Source organism: Colobus angolensis, unplaced genomic scaffold (assembly GCF_000951035.1).
Source record: "Colobus angolensis palliatus isolate OR3802 unplaced genomic scaffold, Cang.pa_1.0 Scaffold3, whole genome shotgun sequence".
NCBI lineage: Eukaryota > Metazoa > Chordata > Mammalia > Primates > Cercopithecidae > Colobus > Colobus angolensis.
The window spans coordinates 23158551-23182000 of NW_012116265.1; the positions used below are offsets into that span (position 1 = coordinate 23158551).

Consider the following 23450-nt stretch of genomic DNA (forward strand, 5'->3'; position numbering starts at 1 on the left):
CAGTGCTCTCAGAAGAAAAAAGGAACCTCGGACTAAAAGATGACGTTTCCCTTTTGGCATGGTTCACTGGGCACTGAAACTGAACGGAATCTTTAAAAGTTTCACAGACAAGGCAGATTCATCTCGTTATTTGCTGTTAATGCTTATCTTGAGAAACTGCAAAGCAACCTAGGGATCCTCTTGCATTAAATTACATTTTCCCAAGGATGAAGCTTAATTATATTCAGTCGCTTGGATAAGCACATATGGAGGAGGAATTTTTTTTTTCTTCTTTTTTTTGAGACAGCATCTCGCTTTGTCACCCAGGCTGGAGTGCAGTGGCTTGATCTCAGCTCACTGCAATCTTCGCCTCCTGACGGAGTGATCTTCCCACCTCAGCCTCCCAAGTAGCTGGGACTACAGGCACACACGACCGTGCTCGGCTAATTTTCAAATTTCTCTGTAGAAAAGGGGTCTCTATTGCCCAGACTGAGAATAAATATTTTATGTAAGTGCTGATTAAATACCCAGGAAGCCACCATTCTGTCATGCCCTTAACTTCACAAAGTGTTGCTGTTCACTCTACCCCAGGGGAAAACACACCTAACATGGCAAGATTCATTGGCTACAGTTCAGCAAAACATTCTTGGATCCTTTAGGAGGAAAAAATCTTACATAAACTGCACTTTAAGAATAAGGTTGTGCAGGATCTGGATTTAAAAAGAAAAAAAAAAGAATAAGGAAGAAGTTTGATGGGAGCTAAATTTCATGTCAATAGCCCTTTGAATCTCTGGCTTTAGGATGAATGCAACTTATCCAGGGAATGCTTCTCTTTGAAGATGTGTTTTATGCCACTGTGACCCTAGAAGAAAGATACCAAATTATTTGGACTCTGATGTAAAAGGCATATAATCTGTATCCTGTTGGTTCTGGTTCTTACTAATAGTTAAAATGATGCATTAAAGGATTATAAGTGATTTAATCAAGAATATGTCTATTCTCATTTTAAATTAGCTTGCATTTTCTTTAAGTATTATATGTGAAATCACTGGGTTATTACACATTGCAAATATACCAAACAAGTTTGTACCTGCCTGATTTTGAAGACCATAATCCAAATGTTCTTTCCATTTTCTGTATTGTAATTTAGTCTGTGACTGAACACACACATTTTTATCCTACATGTTCCATCTAATATTGTTAATATGTAACATCCATATAAATTCAGAAGATACAAACTACAACCCTGTACTAAGAAAAGTGTGAAACAGACTATCTTTTAACATGAAGTATGATGTATGCTTTTGATCTATCATAAGCTGAAGCACATGTTTACAGGCCAAAGCTTGTTTAAAATTATTTCAGAACCAAGTGTGAACGTGCCATACAGAACTTAATATAGTGTACTCCAATTTTTCTCAATTTGACAAAAAATGGACAGAAGGCAAAATGAAAAAAAATTTATTTCCTCAGTGTTTTATCCACTGTCAATACTGTATTTTTGATGCAATATATTTGCCAAAAAAACTCAGCCTTTATTTTCCATTTTAAACAACTACAATATTTACAAGCTGTTCAGAATAACACTCAGACACACACACACTCACAGACACACGTAAGTACATATGTCCTTATCTCTGGTTTATACTGAATGCTGGTAAAGGCCATGAACTTTCCAGAGGCCATGATCAGAAAAGGAAAACCCATTTTCCTTTCTTATGTTCACTTTCCTAGAATCATTTTCAATATTCCTCCTTCCATTTCCTCATGCTGAGCTCATTGCCAGACTTGTATAGGGTTAATCAGTTTTTACATTTTACTTTTACTTAAACTACAAGCTTTTAAAAAGCATAAGCAGACATGATCCCCCCACCCATTTCTATTATTTTGGTTGTAGAATCAAGCTTCATATAGAAAAAGTCTTGTTCAGTCACAAGTACACTAAACCCAAGAGTCATCTGGAGCAGCCATCTTATGCTCTATTACTACTCTGCTCTGAATTCTGGGGCACCACCTCATTGTGCAGGTAACACCTAGGAATTCATCCCCATCACAGTGTTAGATGACCTTTGTTCCTTTCTGGCTTGGCTCCACTGAATCATAAATTGTCAGGTACAGAGCTGAGGCATAAGAAAAAAGGTGTAACCCTATATAATAGGTATAAGTCTTGGAACAGAGTTGTCATATAACTTTGTGGTGACGATCAGCTCTAGTTCCACCAAACAATGTGAGGTTGATTCCACAAAATGGCAGATAATGAAGTTCAACTCACAAATAGAAGTTATTTATCTTAATTCAGAAAGAGTATGTGGCTTGTAGGCAATAAAGATAAATTGTTATACATAATTCTTGACAGATGACTCCGGTGAGGTGATTTAAAGAAGAAAATATACTTCTGTTTCAAGCACTTACTCCACTCATATCCTATCTGATTTATTTGTATAGTAATTAATTCCTTTCCAATTGCAATTCTTCCTAGACATTTAACAAGTAAAAATAAGACGGACTGGGTGCATATCAACCAAATTAAGAAAAAAAAGATAAATGAAGAAAAGGATTGGCTTTTTAATACTTACTTTTAAAAAGCCACATTCAATGCAATATTAGAATTATGCTGTCCCAAGGCATGGTAGTATGTAATTTTCTTCTTCCTCAACACCAATAAAGCAATATTCACGTAAGACTGAAACCGAATGTCTAAAGTCCATTAGCAAGTTCCATGTACCACATAAGGCTTGACTGACGTTATTCTCTCCACTAATCTTTGAATTAAAGGAAAAGCCTCTAGAATAAAAAGGGACATTTTATACCTTATCTAAACCATGTATCCTATCAAAAGAGAAAATTAACTGGGTCTGTTTCCAAAGTAACTTTATATGATTACATTACACAGAAAAAGAATACAAATGAATAATGAGGACTTAAAAAACAAACAAACACACACCCCAGAAAAGGCTTGTCCATATTCATGAAAAATTAAAATAAATATACATGAAATTAACAATCTGGACAGCAGTTGATAGTTAAGTAGCTACTAAATGCAAGTTCAAAGAATTCTGACAAAATCATTATTACCTTTTTCTCAAGTCACATATTTATTTAGGCGGAAAGATGCTTGAAAGCTAGCTATACGAAAAGGACATTTTTAGACACTGGGTGAATCTTCAGCTTAAAAGGCCCAGTGCTGGATGAATGACTCACAACAGCAATCCACCAAATTGTTAAGAGCTGCTAAGCAGAGGCAGAAGGATGCTACTCAGAAGCACAGAGGAATTTATCAAGGCTAAGCTAACCTTGCTGAAAAATGTGAGGCTGAGTTTTATATTTTGGTATGTGATCGAAAAATAAACTCATTCAGAAAGAAAAACACATCTTCTTAATGGGTTTCCTACACAAAAACTTACATTTTCACTGCCTGATATTTAGTATACAGAGTAATTTTCCACATCTCACTTAGGATACAAATATTGTCTGACTACTTCTGTTTTAATAATTAGAAGTATTTCAGATATACTTGAAATATTTTCCAAAATACTTCAAATCTAATAGAAATAGATTATCATCCTCCAGTAACAAAGTCAAAGAAGGCAGAACACTGGTTAAGTTTGTCCACTCATTTCCTAAAAGGTAATCTCTTAAAAAATATACGTACAGCCTCACCACTTACTCTTCCAAGTTCCTTAAATATCAACATCTTATGTTAATCTAGATTCTTGGAAAAATTAAAGTTCTTTACCAAAAGTCAACATTAAAGTTTTATCCAGTGTTGAAACTGGTGAAAAAGAGAGTTCATACCAAGGTATAAGTTGGAAGATTAACCAAAAGCTTAGTTAGGAGTTAAAAAATGGTTTTTTGCCACTGAATGAAAGAAATAAAGGAAAAAAAGGCAACAATTTATAACTCATTCCATGATTACCTTTCTCTCAAAAGAGGAGGTGGGAGAAGAATTAAACAAGATAAAACAAAGATTTCAATCATACAATTCCATTAAAAGGAAATGAATAAAAAAGCTAGTATTTTAGTTACATCTTTCAAATTATGGAAATCAAAGCATTGGCAATTTATAAGCTAAAGACATTAATGTATGCTGAAGTCTTGTACATAACTGAAAAGAGTTAAGCAGAGAATCTAAACGAGTCACTTACTATTCTCTGGGGGGGTGAGGGGTGAGGCAGGAACAAGAATTTATGATCAATTTAGTTAACAAAAGTATGTTTATTTCCATATAATAATTTAGATCAAATTATTCTTAAGAAATGAATCTTTCTTCCATTATCACCATTTCCCCGATGCAATTACTAGAAAAGTATTATGATTTTTAAAAGATTGTCGGTTTTAGACTCTTAAGAAAAACAACAGGGCTTCTCTCAGGTTCCTAATTTATAAACTCACTAAAGAATTATATGTTAACAAAATTCAACTTGTTTTGAGAAAAATATATATCAATTGTTACCCAAAATCAAAACCCAACATACATGTTCCATATAAAATCTAGTCTTGCATTTGAAATCTGACTTTTCAGAGTATGTGATGTGTTTAAATTTTTTTTTGGAGGAGGGGCTAGAAATTAAAACATTCTAGCCCTTCTGATTAAATCATGTAAAGGTCAGATTTTTTTCTGTGTGGGAAAATGAATTATCTTCCATCTAAGATTGAAAAGGCTCTACTTATCTCTTATCTAGGCAATGACCATGAAAAGATCACATTCACTTCAGAAAGGGAACAAGCAGCAGGGAACATAGTTCCTTTCAGAAGATTTTAAAAATATATGTATATAGAGAAATAGATTATAAATTCAGTTTCAGAAAAAAACCTTCCAAAACCGAAAACAACACTAAACTTCGATGGCATACTGTAGATCTGCCAAAATGAGGCAAATGCAGAATATAATGACAGTATCAGAAAAATACATTTTTTAAATGGTCAATTTAGAAAGGGTACCTTTGTATAAAGGTTCAGTAAATCATTTCACAAATATTTTTAAACAGTAAATTTTGTGAAGTGTGAAGTCTATGGAAATGTCAACACAAGGCACATTAGGTTCTGGATGACCACATAAGTTTAAAATTAGAAAAAGGAAAATAAATAGGTTTTAAAGTGGAAATGCAGTAAGATCTGTATGTTCACTATTTACTTTCTTAGTTTTCATTCCTTCTACTGTAATGTTATGCTACAATGTGAGATCTACATCAGAATTAGTAGGAAAAACAGCTTCTCTCTTCTGTCACCTCCACAAAAGATACTTTAAATCTGTACTGTCTAATAGAGTAACCACTACTTACATGTAGTTACTGAGTACTTGAAATATGGCTAATGACCTATGATGAAATAGTAATACTTTGACTATACTGGATTAAACAAAATGTGTTATTAAAATTAATTTTACCTGTTTCTTTCAATGTTCTATTCACAAGGGGTAGAAAGATGGCTGCTCCTAAATGCTCAGAGGAGATGTACAATTTTCTTTGGAATTTCACACCAAAAGGGAAAATTTTATCAAGGATTTAAAAAAATGCTAGAAGTTGCAAATTAAATCTAAATTGAAGTTCCCATATCGCCCAATTGTAAATATGAGTAATATATTTCCCTGAATATACACTTTAAAAAAAAATAAAATTTAAGTTATGACACAACATATGAATTAAGTCAATTTCACAGTTATAAATATTTCAATTTACAGCTACACACTATAAATTACAAGAAATAAAATTCAAGTAACAGAAAAAGAGGGGAAAAATAAAAAGCAACATTATTAAAGAAGGATTTAATAACAATAACTGCACCATTTGGATAATTTTATTTGAAAAAAATTTTACTTGATTAACTGAACTGCATGTGAATAACTTCAAGAACTAGAAACTCATAAATAAAAGGCAATCGAGCCTTTCTTTAAATTCCTGGACATTCATCTGCTTCTTAAATAAAAGTGTTTTCTTCCCAGAAGCACGCCCAGCAGAGCTTGCCCTGTGGAGAGAAGCAGAGCACATGGGCTCCTCTGAGATGTAGACACAGGAGCTGGCAGTGGTGTTCACACGACTGATCCGCTGACTATTGGCTCTGGGCAATGTCAATGATGAAGCTATGTATATCTTGAGATTCCATATTCACTTTAAAGAAAATATCCAATGTCCTGGCATGAAGCACACACTACTAACAGAAAAATGGGCAGCACAGTTCCTGCTACCTGTGTTTATAAGGAAAGGGAAGGGGCTAATCCCAAAGGCAATTTAAATAATGGTATTTTATTTTTATATATAAATAAATGTTCTGAGAAATCTCAGACTTTAGTGCATTGCTGTAAAAAATTAGTGCAGTTTTTTCATTAAAGTTTTTAGCGCTCAAGGAATAAGATAAATCTATGTCTGTTCATAGTCTCTTTCACTGTACATTAAACTTTTATACTGCTATAGGTCAAACGGAACATTTCTACACTGGTCTGTTTTTAAAAATTAAGGTAAATGAATTTCATGTTCTATGACAAAACATGGCAATTATTTTTGACAAAGAAATTAGAAAAATATGAGATCATAGTTTAGAAATGAAGAGTTTGTTGATTTAAAGCATAGGCAATGCATAGGAAAAACGTTTTTTTAAGGATGTATTTTAACAGAACTTTATCCTTCATGCAAAATGTTTTCTCGGCAGCTAACTTAAAAAAATATTTCAGCTTTATTTGGGGATGGAGAGAGTGACAGGAGTCAGGGTGAGGGGCAAAGAAGAGGCGCTTAACCAAGCTCATTCTGTTTTCAGTCTCTCCCACATAGGATCAAAGTGATACTTGCAGGCATCTTCTGCTCGCTCCTCTCTTTTTCCAATGCCTTGGAATTGAGAGGGAAAAAGAAATGTCTTTATAAAACACTGGCTCACACTTCAGCCCCAAGTTCTAGTACCCCAGTTTCAATTACGGTCACATATTTATCATCAATCTGGACCAGAAGTACTGCCTTGTCGATGTGGGATCTAGTACCTGGATCTCTGCTGCAAGGCACCCATCGGTGAATCACCTAATGATTTAGAATAAAACAAGAAGTTAGTGCTGGAGACCTGAAATATACTCACCAACTCTTACCCCCACCTAGGATTAGTAGTAGCAATTTTGTCTGAAAATTATACATAAGTATAAATCAGCTAAAACCATGCAGCCAAGTGAGGCGGACTTCAAAAAACGCAGAGCCCGAGACTGCTAGCTTGTAAAAGAACTTACATGGCCTTCCATACCCTCCTGCGGACTCCAGTCTTTCCAGCTATTTCTCCCAGCTTTTAACCGAAGTCCTTCATCAGGCCACTGTAGCTCTTTCCTTTTAGATAGGTTGATCCCTTCCAGAATTTGACTGGGATCTACAATCTACATGGTAAATAAAAACATTTCCAATTCTTTTTTTTCTTGATGATGAAAAATTACATAATCTCAAACAAAATGTTTTTCACAGGACTCTGTGTCTCAAGTTATTTTTTAAATTCCTATAATGAAATAAAAAAAAAAATCTTAAGAGCTACCTCTTGAATTCTTTTCAGTCTCTGGTAGACTTCACTGCAATGGCCATGTGACAATGGCTGAACAAGGAACATATATCACCACCACAAAAACCATTTGCTTTCAGCTTTTAAGTTTGAAGCAATTTTTCCCCAACATTCAAAAATATTCTAGTCTTGAGACAAAGTGAGATAAGGTGTGTTTTCACAAGAGTCCTTCATTCAACAAATAAGAAATAAAAACAAATAAGCAACAAAAACAGCACAAGACCACCTCTGGGCTTACTTACTTGGACTCTGTAAATCACTTCTCCCTTTCTGGCATGTGAATTATTGGCAGGACTTAAGGTGTTGCCTGGCTGTGCATCAGTGGCACTGCTCTGACCTCCCTCTGTTGCAAGAAAGCCCACGAGAGTGTGATGTTTGCAGGCTGGGATGCTTTGGCTGGAGCTGCTGGAGGAAGGGAGGCCGTGCTGCACACAGGCCAGGCCGCTCTGACCTGAGGGTTCCATTTGGTTCACCATCGACAGTCGGGATTGGATGGATGATGGCAAGTTTCGAAGTGATATCTGACTAGTGGAAGAGCGCCGACAAGGCACAAACCCAGTGGTGGACATCCGGAGGGATGAATGCCGGCTGCTGTAGCAGTAGGAAGACTGGCTGGCTACTGAGGCCCGGGCAGGAGACTGCCTGACCAGGCCTGATTGCACAGAGTGAGAGCTGTGGCTAGTGCCTAGGAAGAGAAACAGCAGCACTCACTCAAAGTAGAATGACTCAGACACAATACTTTTTTGCAGCTTCTAAGACTTTTTCTCCTAAGCAATTAATTGGTGAATTGATAGAATTTAATGTTTATGCCTAAAACTTTTAAAGTGAAGAAAAGAAATATGTATCTGAGATCTGTTTTCTTCTGTGGTTTTTGTAATACATTTTTTATTTGCTAAAGTTTTTTAAAGTTCAAATTCTGGGGCATACGAAAGACATAATTAATAATTAAATATTTTACAGCAAATATCAGGACTTAAGGTTGGAATAAATCCTAAAATATGTTTCACAGAAATATTTTAAAAGAACAGGAATACTTCCATAATATATCAGAAATGAAATATCTCACAGAAATGAGAAGGTCAGAAGGATTTACTAAGAAATACTGCATTATGTCACTTGTGGAATCTGAAAAACCCAAACTCACAGAAGCAGAGAGCAGAATGGTGGTTGCTGGGGGCTGGGGAAGAGGAGGTGTTGATCAAAGGATCAAAATTCCAGTAAGTCAAGAGGAACAAGCTCTGGAGGTCTACTGTACAGCCTGGGGACTAGAGTCAATAATAATGTGTTGTATGCTTCAAAATTGCTGAGTAGCTCTAAAATGTTCTTACCACAAAGAAATAAGTATATGAAGTGATGGATATGTTAACTAGCTTAATTTAATCATTTCACAATATATTCACATATCAAAACAGGATGTTGTATACCATAAATACATATAATTTTTGCCAGTTAAAAAAGAGAAATATTTATTAAGGCCCTACTATGTGGCAAGCTCTATAACTACTATTTTTCAAAGTATAGTATTACTGCCCTTTCAAATTCTACCAAGGAAAAGCCTTTAGAGAGACACTGCCTTTAGAGAGACAGTGAATACCATGCACTACTAAATAGGAATGATCAGTGGCACTGAAAAGCAGGTTCTTCTGCCTTTTTCAAGTGGCTTGATATGATTCTTCAGACTTGTCTTTTTCTTGACTCATAAGAGTAATGTAAAATTAATTACATTGAAAACATAGTTACATGTACTTTTTACCTGAAAAGAAAAAGAGCTCATCAAGGTAAGAACAAAAAGTACATTTAAAGAACACTGAAAGTTTTAGGTTTTCACTCAGAAGCAAAAAAAGAACATCCAAAATGTTGATCTAACAGGTCCCTTCACTTGAATCCCATTGGAATATATATTTAAATTTAATAAATGTCTTTAAATTTAAGTAAGTGTCTTAGAACTTTATCTGATTCATGTGAAGCAGTCAAGGGGCAGTCGGGGAGAGGATCAACTTCTCCATCTGGCTGGATCAACTGCCCAGCCATATGGAGACAGTTGAGACCTTATTCCTTCTGCACACCAGGTGTATTGCAGATCTCATGTCAAAGGGAAATTAATAAAAGCATACTTTGAGGGCCTAGGGACAGGGAAAATTTTCCTAATTAGGACATAAAAAGTACTAATGACAAAATAAATGATTAGTAAGTTGTTTTCACTAAAATTAAGGACTTCTCATCAGAAGAAGGCAAGCAACTCTTCACAGTAGGAGAATGAAAAGACAAGGGACAGCATGGGAAAAGATATTTGTGGTACAGAAAACTGAAAGAGCTCAAATCCAGAATATAAAACACAAATCAATAAGAAAAAGGTAACCAAATAGAAAAATAGGCAAAAGATGTAACTAGGCACTTTAGAAAGAGGAGCTGCTGATAAATTCATTAAAAACTTCCATTCTTAGGTATCAGAGAAATGCAAATTAAAAGAATAAAATTAAAGACCACCCCTTCTCCTGCCACCCTGGAGCAAGCCTGGAGAAAGCAAGAGCAGAGGCAGGAATTGACAATCTTCAAACTTACTAATCATTTATTTTGTCATTAGTACTTTTTATGTGCTAATTAAGAAAACTGTCCCTGTCCCTAGGCCCTCAAAGTATGCTTTTATTCATTGCCCTTTGACATGAGATCTACAATCCACCTGGTGTGCAGAAGGAATAAGGTCTCAACTGTCTCCATATGGTTAAAAACAAAACAAAACCTTTCTGGAAAGATCTTTGGCATTATATATCAAGAGTCTTATTCTCATAAGCTTTGGCCTAGTGATTTCATTTTTAAAGTCTCTGACCTATGAAAATAATAAATGATTACAAAGACTTAAATACAAAGATTATTACAACATTATATTAGAAGAAAAACCAAGTCATTGTCCAACAGGGGAGAAGTTAATTATAATAGTTAAATATTGTTAGCTTTTAAAAATTATACTTTCAGCTGGGTGTGGTGGCTCATGCCTATAATCTCAGTACTTTGGGAGGCCAAGGCGGGCAGATCACAAGGTCAGGAGACCGAGACCATTCTGGCTAACATGTTGATACCCCGTCTCTACTAAAAATACAAAAAAAAAAAAAATTAGCTGGGCGTGGTGGCATGCACATGTAGGCCTGGCATGTACCTGTAGGCCCAGCCACTCAGGAGGCTGAGGCAGGAGAATGGTGTGAACCCAGGAGGCGGAGCCTGCAGTGAGCCGAGATCGTACCACTGCACTCCAGCCTGGGCAACAGAGTGAGACTCTGTCTCAAAAAATAAAAAATAATAAAAATAAAAATAAAAATTATATTTTCAAAGAATCCTTAATATACTAAAATGTTTACATTGAATTATCAAGTTTTAAAAGTACATATACAAATAAGTATGTATTTTTATATGTATAAAATAGTATGAACAAATGGAATAATGCACATCTTGGAATAAAAAAAATTCTATTTCTGGGCCGGGCGTGGTGGCTCATGCCTGTAATCCCAGCACTTTGGGAGGCCAAAGCGCGTGGATCACGAGGTCAGGAGATCGAGACCATCCTGGCTAACACGGTGAAACCCTGTCTCTATTAAAATTCAAAAAATTCGCTGGGCGTGGTAGCGGGCGCCTGTAGTTCAAGCTACTCGGGAGGCTGAGGCAGGAGAATACCATGAACCTAGGAGGCAGAGCTTGCAGCGAGCCGAGATTGTGCCACTGCACTCCAGCTGGGCACCAGAGCAAGACTCCGTCTCAAAAAAAAAATTCTATTTCTGAATTTCCAAGTAGATCACATATATATACTAATCAGCCTCTATGGCTAAGAAGCTAACATTAGACATATAAATTTGTTTCATATTACCTAGTGTTGGAGGATAAGATATGACAGGTGGGTGGAGTCCAGTTCCTGATCCCTGCCCAGGATTTCCAGTGCTTCCCTGGGACACGTTGCTGTGGGGATCATTGGCAGTAGTTGCATTGTTACCAGTGCAGGAAGTCCCGCCTCCAGTATCAGAATCTTCAATATTGCCACCACTGTTACATCCAGCTCCGCAACCTTTCCTAAGCCTAGGAACAAATACCAAAGTAGGAAGCATTATCCCAAGATCACTTCAAAATGGGTATTTTATTCTTTTTCCAGCTATTCTGAACTTCTAATGCTACTAATGTTCACCTTTTAAAGTCTTTATGGTGCAATCAATATTAGGAACAAAAAAACTCATTATGTTTTCAAAGAATGGCTTAATTAAGAACTATACCCATCATATTCACTGCCTCAAATCTTTTATAAACTCTATTATCTGTCCTGCACCATAATAAAGAACTGTATATAACTCAGTTGTACCATTAAGATCATAGCTGAAAATAGAATTTTTTTGGGGGGGGGGAACGGAGTCTTGCTCTGTCACCAGGCTGGAGTGCAGTGGTGCAATCTCGGCTCAATGCAACCTCCATCTCCCGGTTCAAACGATTCTTCTGCCTCAGCCTCCCAAGTAGCTGGGACTAGACAGAGGTGCCCGCTACCATGCCTAGCTAATTTTTGTATTTTTAATAGAGACGGTGTTTCATCATGTTAGCCAGGATGGTCTCGATCTCTTGACCTTGTGATCTGCCCGCCTCAGTCTCCCAAAGTGCTGGGATTACAGGCATGAGCGACCACGCCAGGCCTGGAAACAGAATTCTTACCAGTGCCAATGTCTGTTCAGTGACTCTGAAGTATGTAACCCCTGAAAACCTAATTCATTTATACTGTTAATATACTGCACTTGAAGAGAGGTGCTGAAATCATTTTTTCCTATTTTTAAAAAATGGAGAGTGACTGAGCAAACAAGGACAATTGGGCACTCCATCTCTATGGCATTTGTCTTAGGGGGAAAGAATCTCTTTAAGGTAATTCTAGCATATTAGATCTTTTTTGGAAAGAAAATTTCTTTGAACACTCCCTTGGCTTATATTGTGCCTTCTGTTTGGGCAGAGATTGAACATTTGACAGTTTGCTAATTTAATTGCCAGATTTAGTTTTCTTAAACTATATTTAAGAATCTGAACAACGCTTATGTTCTGCAATATTTCTTCATCATCCAAACTATGATGTTCCTACACCAGACATCATAATTTACTAGACAAAAGACAGAGAAAAAACATCATGTGAATATCTGAAAACACTGTAGATTTCAGATCTGAGGGACAATGTATTGTTAAAAAGGCAGTAGTATCTCTACATTGCCATCAAGTCTCAATGTGTACAGAGTGCTCCCCCTAGTGTTGGAACAGAACGGTAAATCAGAAAAAGTAATCAACTTGCATGTTATGTTTTTCTCTTAATTTCCTGTTTGTATAGAACAAATATCCAAATATTCTAATAGTGGTAATATACAATAGAAAGTTTTAAAAAATTAAACAAATAAAGGGAATTTTCCAAGATTCTACCAAGTAATAGAGCAATGGTTCTTAAACCACAGTTATACATCATATTTACCTAATAAGATTTTGAAGGCAAGAATGCTCAGATTCTACTTCTTGAAGTTCAGAAATAATGGGTTAATATTGTACCATGGCATCTGTACTTTTTTATACAAGCTTCCCAGGTGATGCACACTGCCTAGATTAACAGGGTCAGGAATACACCAGCACTGCCTAATGCAACCCCTTGGCTCACCTGTGCCAGGTTGACACTATGAAGTTCCTGATATTTCCCAAGCTGATAGGACCCCCAAGAATGTCTTTAAGCTGTTCGTGGCTGTCAGAGTAAGAAGTTGTCAGGGGTGAGACAAAGATTGGGTAGCCAATAGGTTGATCACAGGATGAGTTTATCATATTTCTCAGGGCTTGCTTTGCATTTTGGATGCTACCTCTCTCTGGGTTACGGTTACGTAGAAAAACAAGCTCCTGCTGTTGCCCTGCCCAAAGACCTCGGACACATTCCTTATTCACCTGAAAACCAGAACACAAGGGAATTAGGTTAAGGGGCCAAGAATAAAATTCACAGAAACAGAAGAGCAGAAATGGGAGGAATACAAAAGACATTATGATAACCAGTTGTGAAAAGCAGGGAACAAATATAAGTAGGTCACGTTTAAATAGGAGGTAATCAATTTCCCTTTGTCATTAGCAGATTGCTAAATAATAAGTATCTACAGAGCTCTTTCTTCATGCTCTGTCTTTAAAGTATCAAGTAAAATGAAGTCAATTTAGTTTTTTAAATTGGCAGAGCACTGATAAATAGGACAATAGATATCTTTTATAGAAATGAGAGATGAATATTTAGAGTTGAAACAATGTTTATGACATTTGTGGGTTGATTAATGTAAATTAAAAAAATAAATAACTATAAACTATCAAAATTTCAGAAATTAAATGTCTTAAAGCCCTGAGATGTTTAAAAAAACAAACAAGGAAAAGTTAGAATGAACTATTTAACTTCTGATCTCTATTAAGTACATGGTATGCTATCATTTTGCAACCTAGGAATCATATTACATTAGCAATATGGTGCTGACTTTTTAAAAAGAAATGCTGCTCAAATTGCATATATAAAAGATACAAGACCTGCCATTTAATGGATAAAAGACTGTCAAAACTGAAATAACCAAAAATGTTAAGGCTTTATGGCACATGAGAAACTTTCAGAGGACAGAATAAAGTACTGAAAAAAATAAGTCAAATCAAGTGCTCATAAACAAGAAAGACTAATGTAATATGGTCATTACATTTTTTTTTCTGTGAAAAAACTTTAAATCACTTTTTAAAAGTTTACATAAAGGCTGGGCACAGTGGCTCACACCTGTAATTGTACAGCTTTGGGAGGCTGAGTCAGGTGGATCACTTGAGCCCAGAAGTGTGAGACCAGCCTGGGCAACATGGCAAAACCCCATCTCTACAAAAAACACAAAAATTAGCTGGACATGGTGGTGCATGCCTGTAGTCCCAGCTTCTCGATAGGCTGAGGTGGAGGATCACCTGAGCCGAGGGAGGTCAAGAGCCTAGAGTTAGTCATGATCATGCCACTGCATTCCAGCCTGGGCCACAAAGTGAGACTCTGTCTTAAAAACAATAAAAATAAAAAATAAAATAAAAGCTTAAATCAAGTTATTCAACTTTTAATTTTTGGACACAAATAAATACCTCAAACACTTACTTTAATGACCCTGAAGCTCAGGTAGCGTCTGTTAAGCATGATGATTTTATACTCATTGGTGCCATCATCCATGACATGCCGCAGAGCAAGCAAGGAGGGAGAGTTGGCAAGTACTGCACTCCGCCACGCAGGGTCCCCTTCATGGGCTATTACGAGGTTTTTCTCATGAGATACTATGGCTTCATACAGCACAGTAGGGTCATCATATTCATCTGGAGAAGTAAAATGATCCTAAATACAAAAAATATATAAATTTTTAAAGGAAAATAAGAGAACGGATAACTTCTACAGTTACTAAGTGAAAGTTCTTAAAAACTAGTTTAATATGAATACTTCAACACATGTTAATATTAGAGATAAATTGTAAATTCTCAATCATAACTGGGTTAGGAATTAGCTCATTACTGCTATAATATTTTGGTAAATTCCTCAATCCAACCCTCTCCTCTAAGTTCTAGATGAATAAATATCATTTCTGGTTTTTATGTGTTTTGTTTTTCTCTTTCAAGTTGGTTTTTCATATCTTTGCTCATGTTTTTTTTCTGTTGAAGGATTACATCACTATTAGCCAAGGAAGGTTAAAACTATATAAAAGGTCTCTATATTGTGTTTCTTTTTAACTAGGTATTTTTATATAAAGTCATATCTCTAAAATGGGTTCTAATATACTACTTTATCCTGCCTCTCACCTAGTTAAGATACAGCTCCAATCTATGAGCTTTGAGCACAGATCTGGGGTTCTAGTCCTAGAGAAGTTGGTAAAGTTTTCTCTGAAAAGCCTCTTGGTCTTAATAATTACTCATTCATTTGATAGTTATTCAGTATTTACCATGTACAAGACTCTATGGCAGGCATCACAGATGAAACAAAGAAGATATGAAATGTATCTCCCTATTATTAAACCCACACATTAACAGGGACAGGACATATACTGAAATAACCATAACATAAATCTGCAGTTTTGAAATGGTATATTAAAGAAATGTAAATATTATAGGCTGCTTTCATATTTATAGTTGGGAGGTTGACAAATTTCTGTATCCAGGTAAAGTAATCCATTTGCACTCAAGTCTACTGACCAGAATTTGTGCTATGTGAAAGGAGAAGAGGGAGAGTAAGAGATCTATCTTAAGGATAGAGCCTGTTAGCTGGGAGGTTGAGATATGTGAGATAATACTGTACACATAAATAATGCTTCACAACATAAAATGTTCTACACTATTTCACTGGAATCTTACCACAATCTTGTTAAGTAGGTTGAGTTGATAATACCTGCATTTTCGATGTTTAAAAACTGAAGCTTAAAGATGCTTAATTGCTTCCTAAGTTTAGGAAGTTAGTAAATGCCAGGCAGAAGATTTTGGACCTTGAAGACTGGTATTCTGGAATAACTCAGTCAGACAAAATAAAGAAAAAAGAATAAAAGAAATGAACAGAGTCTTTGAGGAATATGGGATTATGTAAAGCAACCAAACTTACCAATTAATGACATTCCTGAGAAAGGAGGTGGAAAAGTAAACAACCTGAAAAACATGTTTTGAGGGAATAACTCAAGAGCATTTCTCTAATCTTGCTAGAAAGGTAGACATCCAGGTACAAGAAATCTGAGAACAGCTGTGAGATACTATACAAAATGAACATAACCAGGCATACAGTCACCAGGGTGTCCAAGGTCAACACTAAAGAAAAATTCTTAAAGATCAGATCACATACAAAGGGAACGCCATCAGGTTAATAGTAAACTTCTCAGAAGAAACTTTATAAGCCAGAAGAGATTGGGGCCTGTTTTCAGCATTATTAAAGAAATTTCAACCAAGAATTTCATATCCTGCCAAACTAAGCTTCATAACTGAAGGAGAAATAACACAGAGTTGCAAGGTGGATTAAAAAAAAAAAAGATCCATTTGTCTGGTGTCTTCAAGAGACCCATCTCACATGCAATGACACTCATAGGCGCAAAGTAAAGGGGTGGAGAAAGATTTGTCATGCAAACAAACAAAACAAAAGAGCAGGGGTCACTATTCCTACATCAGATAAAACAGATTTTAACAACAGTAAAAATGGACACAAAAGGTCATTACATAATGACAGAGGGTTCAATTTAACAAGAAGATATAACTATCTTACATATATATGCACCCAACATTGAAGCACCCAGATTCATAAAACAAGGTTTTCTGGGCCTACAAAAAGACTTAGCCACAATAGTAATAGTAGGGGACTTCAATACCCCACTGACAGTGTTAGATCATTAAGGCAAAAAACTAACAAAGAAATTCTGGACTTAAATTTGACACTTGGCCAACTGAATCTAATAGAAATCTACAGAATACTCCACCCATCAACCACAGACTACACATTATTTTTATCTGCACACAGAACATACCCTATGACTGACCACATGCTTGGCCATAAAGCAAGTTTCAATAAATTTAAAAAATCAAAATAAAAGTAACCATACTCTTGGACCACAGTGGAATAAAAACAGAAATCAATACCAAGAAGATCTCTCAAAACCACACAATTACATGGGAATTAACTTTTTGTGAGTGACTTTTGCGTAAAAAAATGAAGTTAAAGCAGAAATAAAAAAAAATTCTTTGAAATAAATGAAAACAGAGATACAACATGCCAAAATCTCCAGGATGCAGCATCTATGATAAACCTACAGCCATCATACTGAATGGGCAAAAGCTGGAAGCATCTCCCTTGAGAACCAGAACAAAACAAGGATGTCCACTCTCACCACTCCTATTCAACACAGTACCAGAAGTCCTACCCATAGCAATCAGACAGGGGGCCAAAAAAAGGCAACCAAATCGGAAAATAAGTCAAAGTATCTCTCTTTGCTGTTGATATGATTCTATACCTAAAGAAGCGAGAAGACTCTGCCAAAAGGCTCCTGGAACTGATAAATGACTTCAATCAAGTTTCAGCATACAAAATCAGTGTACTAAAATCAGCAGCATTTCTATTAATCAATAATATTCAAGCCGAGAACCTGGAACTGTTGACTTCAATCAAGTTTCAGCATACAAAATCAGTGTACTAAAATCAGTAGCATTTCTATTAATCAATAATATTCAAGCCGAGAACCAAATCAATAATGCAATCCCATCTACAATGCATTCACACACACACACACACACAAACACACACACGAATACATCTAACCAAGGAGGTGAAAGATCTCTACAAAGAGAACTACAAAACAGTGCTGAAGGAAATCAGACGTGACACAAATGGAAAAACATTCCATGCTTATGGACTGGATGAATCAATACTGTTAAAATGGCCATACTGCCCAAGGCAGTCTACAGCTTTAATGCCAGTCCTATCAAGCTACCAATGTAATTTTTCACAGAATTAGAAAAAGCTTCTAAAATTATATAGAACCAAAAAAGGAGCCTGAACAGTCAAAACAATTATAAGTAAAAAGAACAAAGCCAGAGGTATCACATTACCTGACTTCAAATTATAAGGCTCCGGTGACCACAATAGCACCATACTGGTAAAAGACAGACACACAGACCAATGGAACAGAATGAAGAACCCAGAAATAAAGCTGTACACCCACAGCCATCTGAGCTTCAACAAAGTTGTGAAAAAATGCACAACAGAGAAAGGACTCCCTATTCAATAAACGGTGCTAGGGTAGCTGGCTAGCCACATGCAGAACAATGAAACCAGACTCCTACCTTTTACCATATACAAATATTAACACAAGATGGAATGGATTAAAGATTTAAATGTAAGACCTTAAAATGTAAGAATCCTAGAAGACAATCTAGAAAACACCATGCTGGACATCAGCTTTGGGAAATAATTTATGACAAAGTCCTAAAAGCAATTGCAACAAAACCAAAAACTGACAAGTGAGACTTAATTAAACTGAAGAGCTTCTGCACAGGAAAACAAGCTGTCAACAGAGTAAACTGACAACCTACAGGATGGGAGAAACTATTCACAAACTATGCATCCAACAAAGGTCTAATGCCCAGAATCTATAAGGAACTTAATTCAATAAGCAAAAAACAACCCCATTAAAAGGTGGGCAAAAGACAAGAACAGATACTTCTCAAAATAAGACATACAAGCAGCAAACAAATGTGAAAAAAAATGCTCAACAACATGAATCATCAAAGAAATGCAAATCAAAACCACCATCTCGCACCAGTCAGAAAGACTATTATTAAAAAGTCAAAAAACAAGAGAGGCTGGCAAAGCTGAGGAGAAAAGGGAATGCTTATACACTGTTGAAATGCAAGTTAGTTCCGTCACTGTGGAACGCAGTTGGAGACTTCTCAAAGAAACATAACTACCATTTGACCCAGCAATCCCGTTACTGGGTATAAATCCAAAAGAAAATAAATTGTTCTACCAAAAATACACATACACTCTTATGTTCATTGCAACACTATCCACAATAGCAAAGATGCAGAATCAGCCTAGGTCCTCATCAATGGTAAATCTGATAAAGGAAATAAGGTACATATACACCATGGACTACTATGCAGCCATAAAAAAGATATAAGTCACTTCCCTTTGCAGCAATATGGATGTGGATGGAGGCCATTATCCTAAGCAAATTAGGATAATTCTTAGAAGGTTCCTCTCTTCCAGGAATTGCCTTTAGCTAATGGAGCTACCTGGGTAGGAAACACCGGTGTGGGGGGTGGGGAGGGGTACATCCTTCTCTGTATGGGGTGAGAAGTAAGGAAGTACACAGCATGACTTTTGGAGATACTGCTAACTCCAGAGCTTCTTCTAGAATCCAGCTAAGGCTAGAATTCAGCTAAAACACATTTTGCTGAGCTGCTTCCCTTTTTCGATCCCACTTCTAACACTTCTTTACAAACATTTCTCAAGTGCACCCTTCAATTAATCTCTTGCACAAGAATCTTGGACTCTAACCTGTTTTTAGACCACTTGATCTAAGATAGCATTCATAATATACTGATAAGCAGTTCTTAACTTCTGTATGTCATACACCAACTCTCCTAATTTTTATTTTAAATACTGAGTTTATATTTTCCTATACAAGCAGACAGTCAGATGTCATATGATGTACTATCTTTTAGCAAATAGTTGTACTAGGAAAGGAATGCCATCTTTGTAGAGTAGTATTTTTACAATTACTTGAATGAAAAATAAAAGTCCAGACATAAGCAATAACATTTTTTTCTACTTTTTTTTTTGGAGACAGGATCTCACTTTGTCACCCAGGCTGGAGTGTAGCGGCGTGATATAGCTCACTGCAACCTTGACCTCCTTTGCTCAAGCAATCCTCTCACCTTAACCTCCTAAGTACAGGCTCACGCCCCCATGCCCAGCTCATTTTTTTTTTTTTTCTTTTGAGATGGAGTCTAGCTCTGTCTCCAGGCTGGAGTTTAGTGGCACAATCTCAGCTCACGGCAGCCTCCTAGGTTCAAGTGATTCTCCTGCCTCAGTCTCCCAAGTAGCTGGGATTACAGGCACACACCACCACACCCAGCTAATTATTGTATTTTTAGTAGAGATGGGGTTTCACCTTGTTGGCTGGGACGGTCTCGATCTCCTGACCTCATGATCCACCCACCTTGGCCTCCCAAAGTGTTGGGATTATAGGCATGACCCACTGTACCCAGCCCAGCTAATTTAAAAAAATTTTTTTTGTAGAAACACAGTCTTTCTATGTTGCCCAGGGTGATCTCAAACACCTGAGCTCAAGTGATCCTCCTCCTGCCTCGGCCTCCCATAGTGCTGGGATTACAGGCATAAGCTACTATGCCTGGCCAATAATCATATTCTTAAGAAAATGAACAAAATGCCGGAAATTATCAGGCATGCCCAAAGTGGAAAATGTTTCATCTTGTTTAAATATCTCTTCACTGGCTTTAAAATGCTTGAATAAATATGTAAAGTTCTACATACACTGAAAACTGTGAGGTGCCTCTGTATGTGGTGATTTGGAAAGATGTCTATGTCATATTAAATGAAAAAAATAGCATGTTACAATTAATTTGCATAGCAAAATTACATTTTTAAAAAGGAGCATACCACACACATAGATGAAAATGTATGTGCTTAGAAGAAATCAGAAAAGATACATCAAATTACTGGCAGTGATTGCTTCTTGGGGATACTGTACAATAATATGGAGTGATGGAAAGATGTTTATTATTGAGCAATGTTTACTTTTTAAGAATATTCAAGAGATGTTATCAGTTTTACTGGTAAAAGTTTTCAGAAGAATTTTAGAAATATACTTGAGATGTTATAAGCAGATGCACAGGATACACTTTTTTAGAGCAATGAAACTCATTCATTAAACATTTACAGTCTGTTGTCCCAAGCAAGGAGAACATAAAGATTAATAAGAAATTATTCCTGTCCTCAAGGATATCATAGACTGTAAAATTTTTAGCACATATCATATGTAAACTCATTTGGATTTTGATTGGTTTATTTTACTTCTAACAACTATGTAATCCTCAAAGAGTGCTAATAAAGGAAAATAAATAAGGAGGAAATATATTTTACAAAAGCAGTTAGAGGACAAGAAAGAGAACAGATGAAAAAAGGAATTTGCTTAATCTGAGTTTTGGTTAATCTTCTTCTGCAAAATTGGGATTAAAATAACTTTCTGGGTTGTGGTGATTTAATGCATATGAAAGTATTGTGTACATGTAGGACACTATACAACAGTAAATACTGTACAGATCATAACAGTTTCTTCTTGGAGTTTTTTTTTAGAGACTAGGCATTGCTCTGTCGCTCAGGCTGGAGTGCAGTGATGCAATCATAGCTCACTGTAACCTCAAACTCTTGGACTCAAGTGATCTCCCATCTCAGCCTCCCAAGTAGCTGGGACTAACGGCATGCCATACCTTGCCTGGCTAATATTTCTGTTTCTTTTTTGCAGAGACGCAGTCCTGCTATGTTGAGCAGGCTGGTCTCAAACTCCTGGACTCTAGAGACCCTCCCACCTTGGCCTCCCAACGGTGCTGGGATTACAGGCGTGAGGCACCACGCCCAGCATACCATAACAGTTTTAATTACCAAAAAGTAAGCACATGTAATACATAAGGTTGGAGAGGGTGGGGAAAGAACTATAAAGAAAAAAGTTCAAAGACACCTATGAAGTACTAAAAGTACATCATCAAAGACTATGTCTGAAAGGCAAAGGTTAACAGAAATTTTATATTTTCAGCTCTCTGGAAACAGAATCTTCTTATAAGTCAAATTGAAATACAATTTACAACAAAATGCACCCATTTTCAGTGTACAGTTAGATGCATCTTGACCAATGTGCATACCCAGGTAACCACTGCTGCAATCTAGTTATAGAGCATTTCCATCACTTCAAAAAGTTCCTTCCTGCCTCTGGCATTCACTCTCTAAACTCCAAGTAACCACTGATCTGCTCTTTGTTATTAGTTTCTTTTTATTGCTGAGTAATATTCTGTTGTGTGGATATACCATAATTTGTATGCCTGTATGCTGATGGACATTTGAGTAGTTTCCAGTTGGAGGTTATTATGAATAAAAACACTATAAACATCTGTGTTTAAGTCTTTGTGTAGACATATACAGTTGACCCTTGAACAATGCAGGGGTTGGGGTGCCTATCCCTATGCACTCTAAAATCCATGTATAACCTTTGACACTCCAAAAAATGTTAACTACAAATACCTCACTGTTGACTGGAAGCCTTACCAATAACATAGTCAATTAACACATAGTTTGCATTTTACACATATCATATACTGTATTCTTACAATAATGTAAGCTAGAGAAAAGAAAATGTTATTAAGAAAATCATAAGGAAGAGAAAATACATTTACTGTTCATTAAGTAGAAGTGGATCATCATAAAGGTCTTCATCTTTGTCATCTCACATTTGGAATAGGCTGAGAAGGAGGAAGAGGAGGGGTTGGTCTTGCAGTCTCAGAGGTGGCAAAGGTGGAGGAGGTGGAAGGAGAGGGAAGAGAAGCAGGCACCCTTGGTGCAACTACCAAAAAACATCATACGTTTCTGACATTTTTCCTTTTTCATTTCTTTAAAAATGTTTCTATATAGTACCAATTCTTATTCTACCTTTTGCTTTAGTTTTAGTGTCCACATCACAGAAGGGTCCATGCTGTAAAAGAAGTCAAAATCAGTCTTGAATAATCCGAATCACTCTGCCAGACTATGTAAAGTCAACTTGTTTTCTGGCACTGCTTCCTTGTCGTCCTCATCATCTGGTGCTGGCTTGGAAGCATTCATCTCCGTAAAGTCATCTTCTGTTAATACTTCTAGTGTGGTGCTTAATACCTCTTGAATCTCTCCAAGAGCCACACCTTGTAATCCTTCATCCCCTACCTTTTTTTTTTTTTTTGCCATATCAACAATCTCTTTCATGATTTCCTTGATTGGCTCTGTCATAAATCCTGTGAAGTCATGTACAACATCTGGGCACAGTTTTCTCCAGCAGAAATGTATTATTTTGTGTTTGATAGCTTCCATGGCTTTTTCGATAACAGCAATGGCATCTTCAATGGTGTAATCTTTCTAGACTTTCATGATGTTCTATCACGGTTCTCTTCCATAGCACTGACAATCCTTTCCATTGAGTACTATGTGTAATGAGCCTTAAAGGTCTTTATTATAACCTGATCTGGAGGCTTGCAGGGGCCATTGAAAATAATATGCTAAGAATAAATAAGGCTCAAGGACAGTATCTCTAGCTAGTTGCACTTTTAATGAACTCCAGTAGTCAAGGATACTATCTCTAGTTGAACTTTAATGAACTTTAGTAGGCGCCAAGAAGGCGGACAAATAAGGAAAAGTTTAG

At 36.4% G+C, this 23450-nt stretch overlaps 1 protein-coding gene across 2 annotated transcripts in view; it reads right to left on the minus strand.

Annotated features, from left to right (window-relative positions):
• Nucleotides 1-1423: 1423 nt before the first annotated feature.
• Nucleotides 1424-23450, minus strand: part of PCNX (pecanex homolog (Drosophila)) — a 211816-nt gene continuing 189789 nt past the window's right edge. Inside the window, exons 31-36 of one of the 2 annotated variants that reach the window (XM_011949638.1) lie at nucleotides 14633-14863; nucleotides 13154-13428; nucleotides 11357-11562; nucleotides 7743-8185; nucleotides 7184-7324; nucleotides 1424-6983 (exon numbers count right to left, since the gene is read on the minus strand). In XM_011949638.1, the coding sequence (XP_011805028.1) occupies nucleotides 6843-6983; nucleotides 7184-7324; nucleotides 7743-8185; nucleotides 11357-11562; nucleotides 13154-13428; nucleotides 14633-14863 (1437 nt within the window). In that variant the 3' untranslated portion in view covers nucleotides 1424-6842. The remainder of the gene's footprint in view (nucleotides 6984-7183; nucleotides 7325-7742; nucleotides 8186-11356; nucleotides 11563-13153; nucleotides 13429-14632; nucleotides 14864-23450) is intronic. The other variant, XM_011949639.1, reaches the window with a different exon arrangement.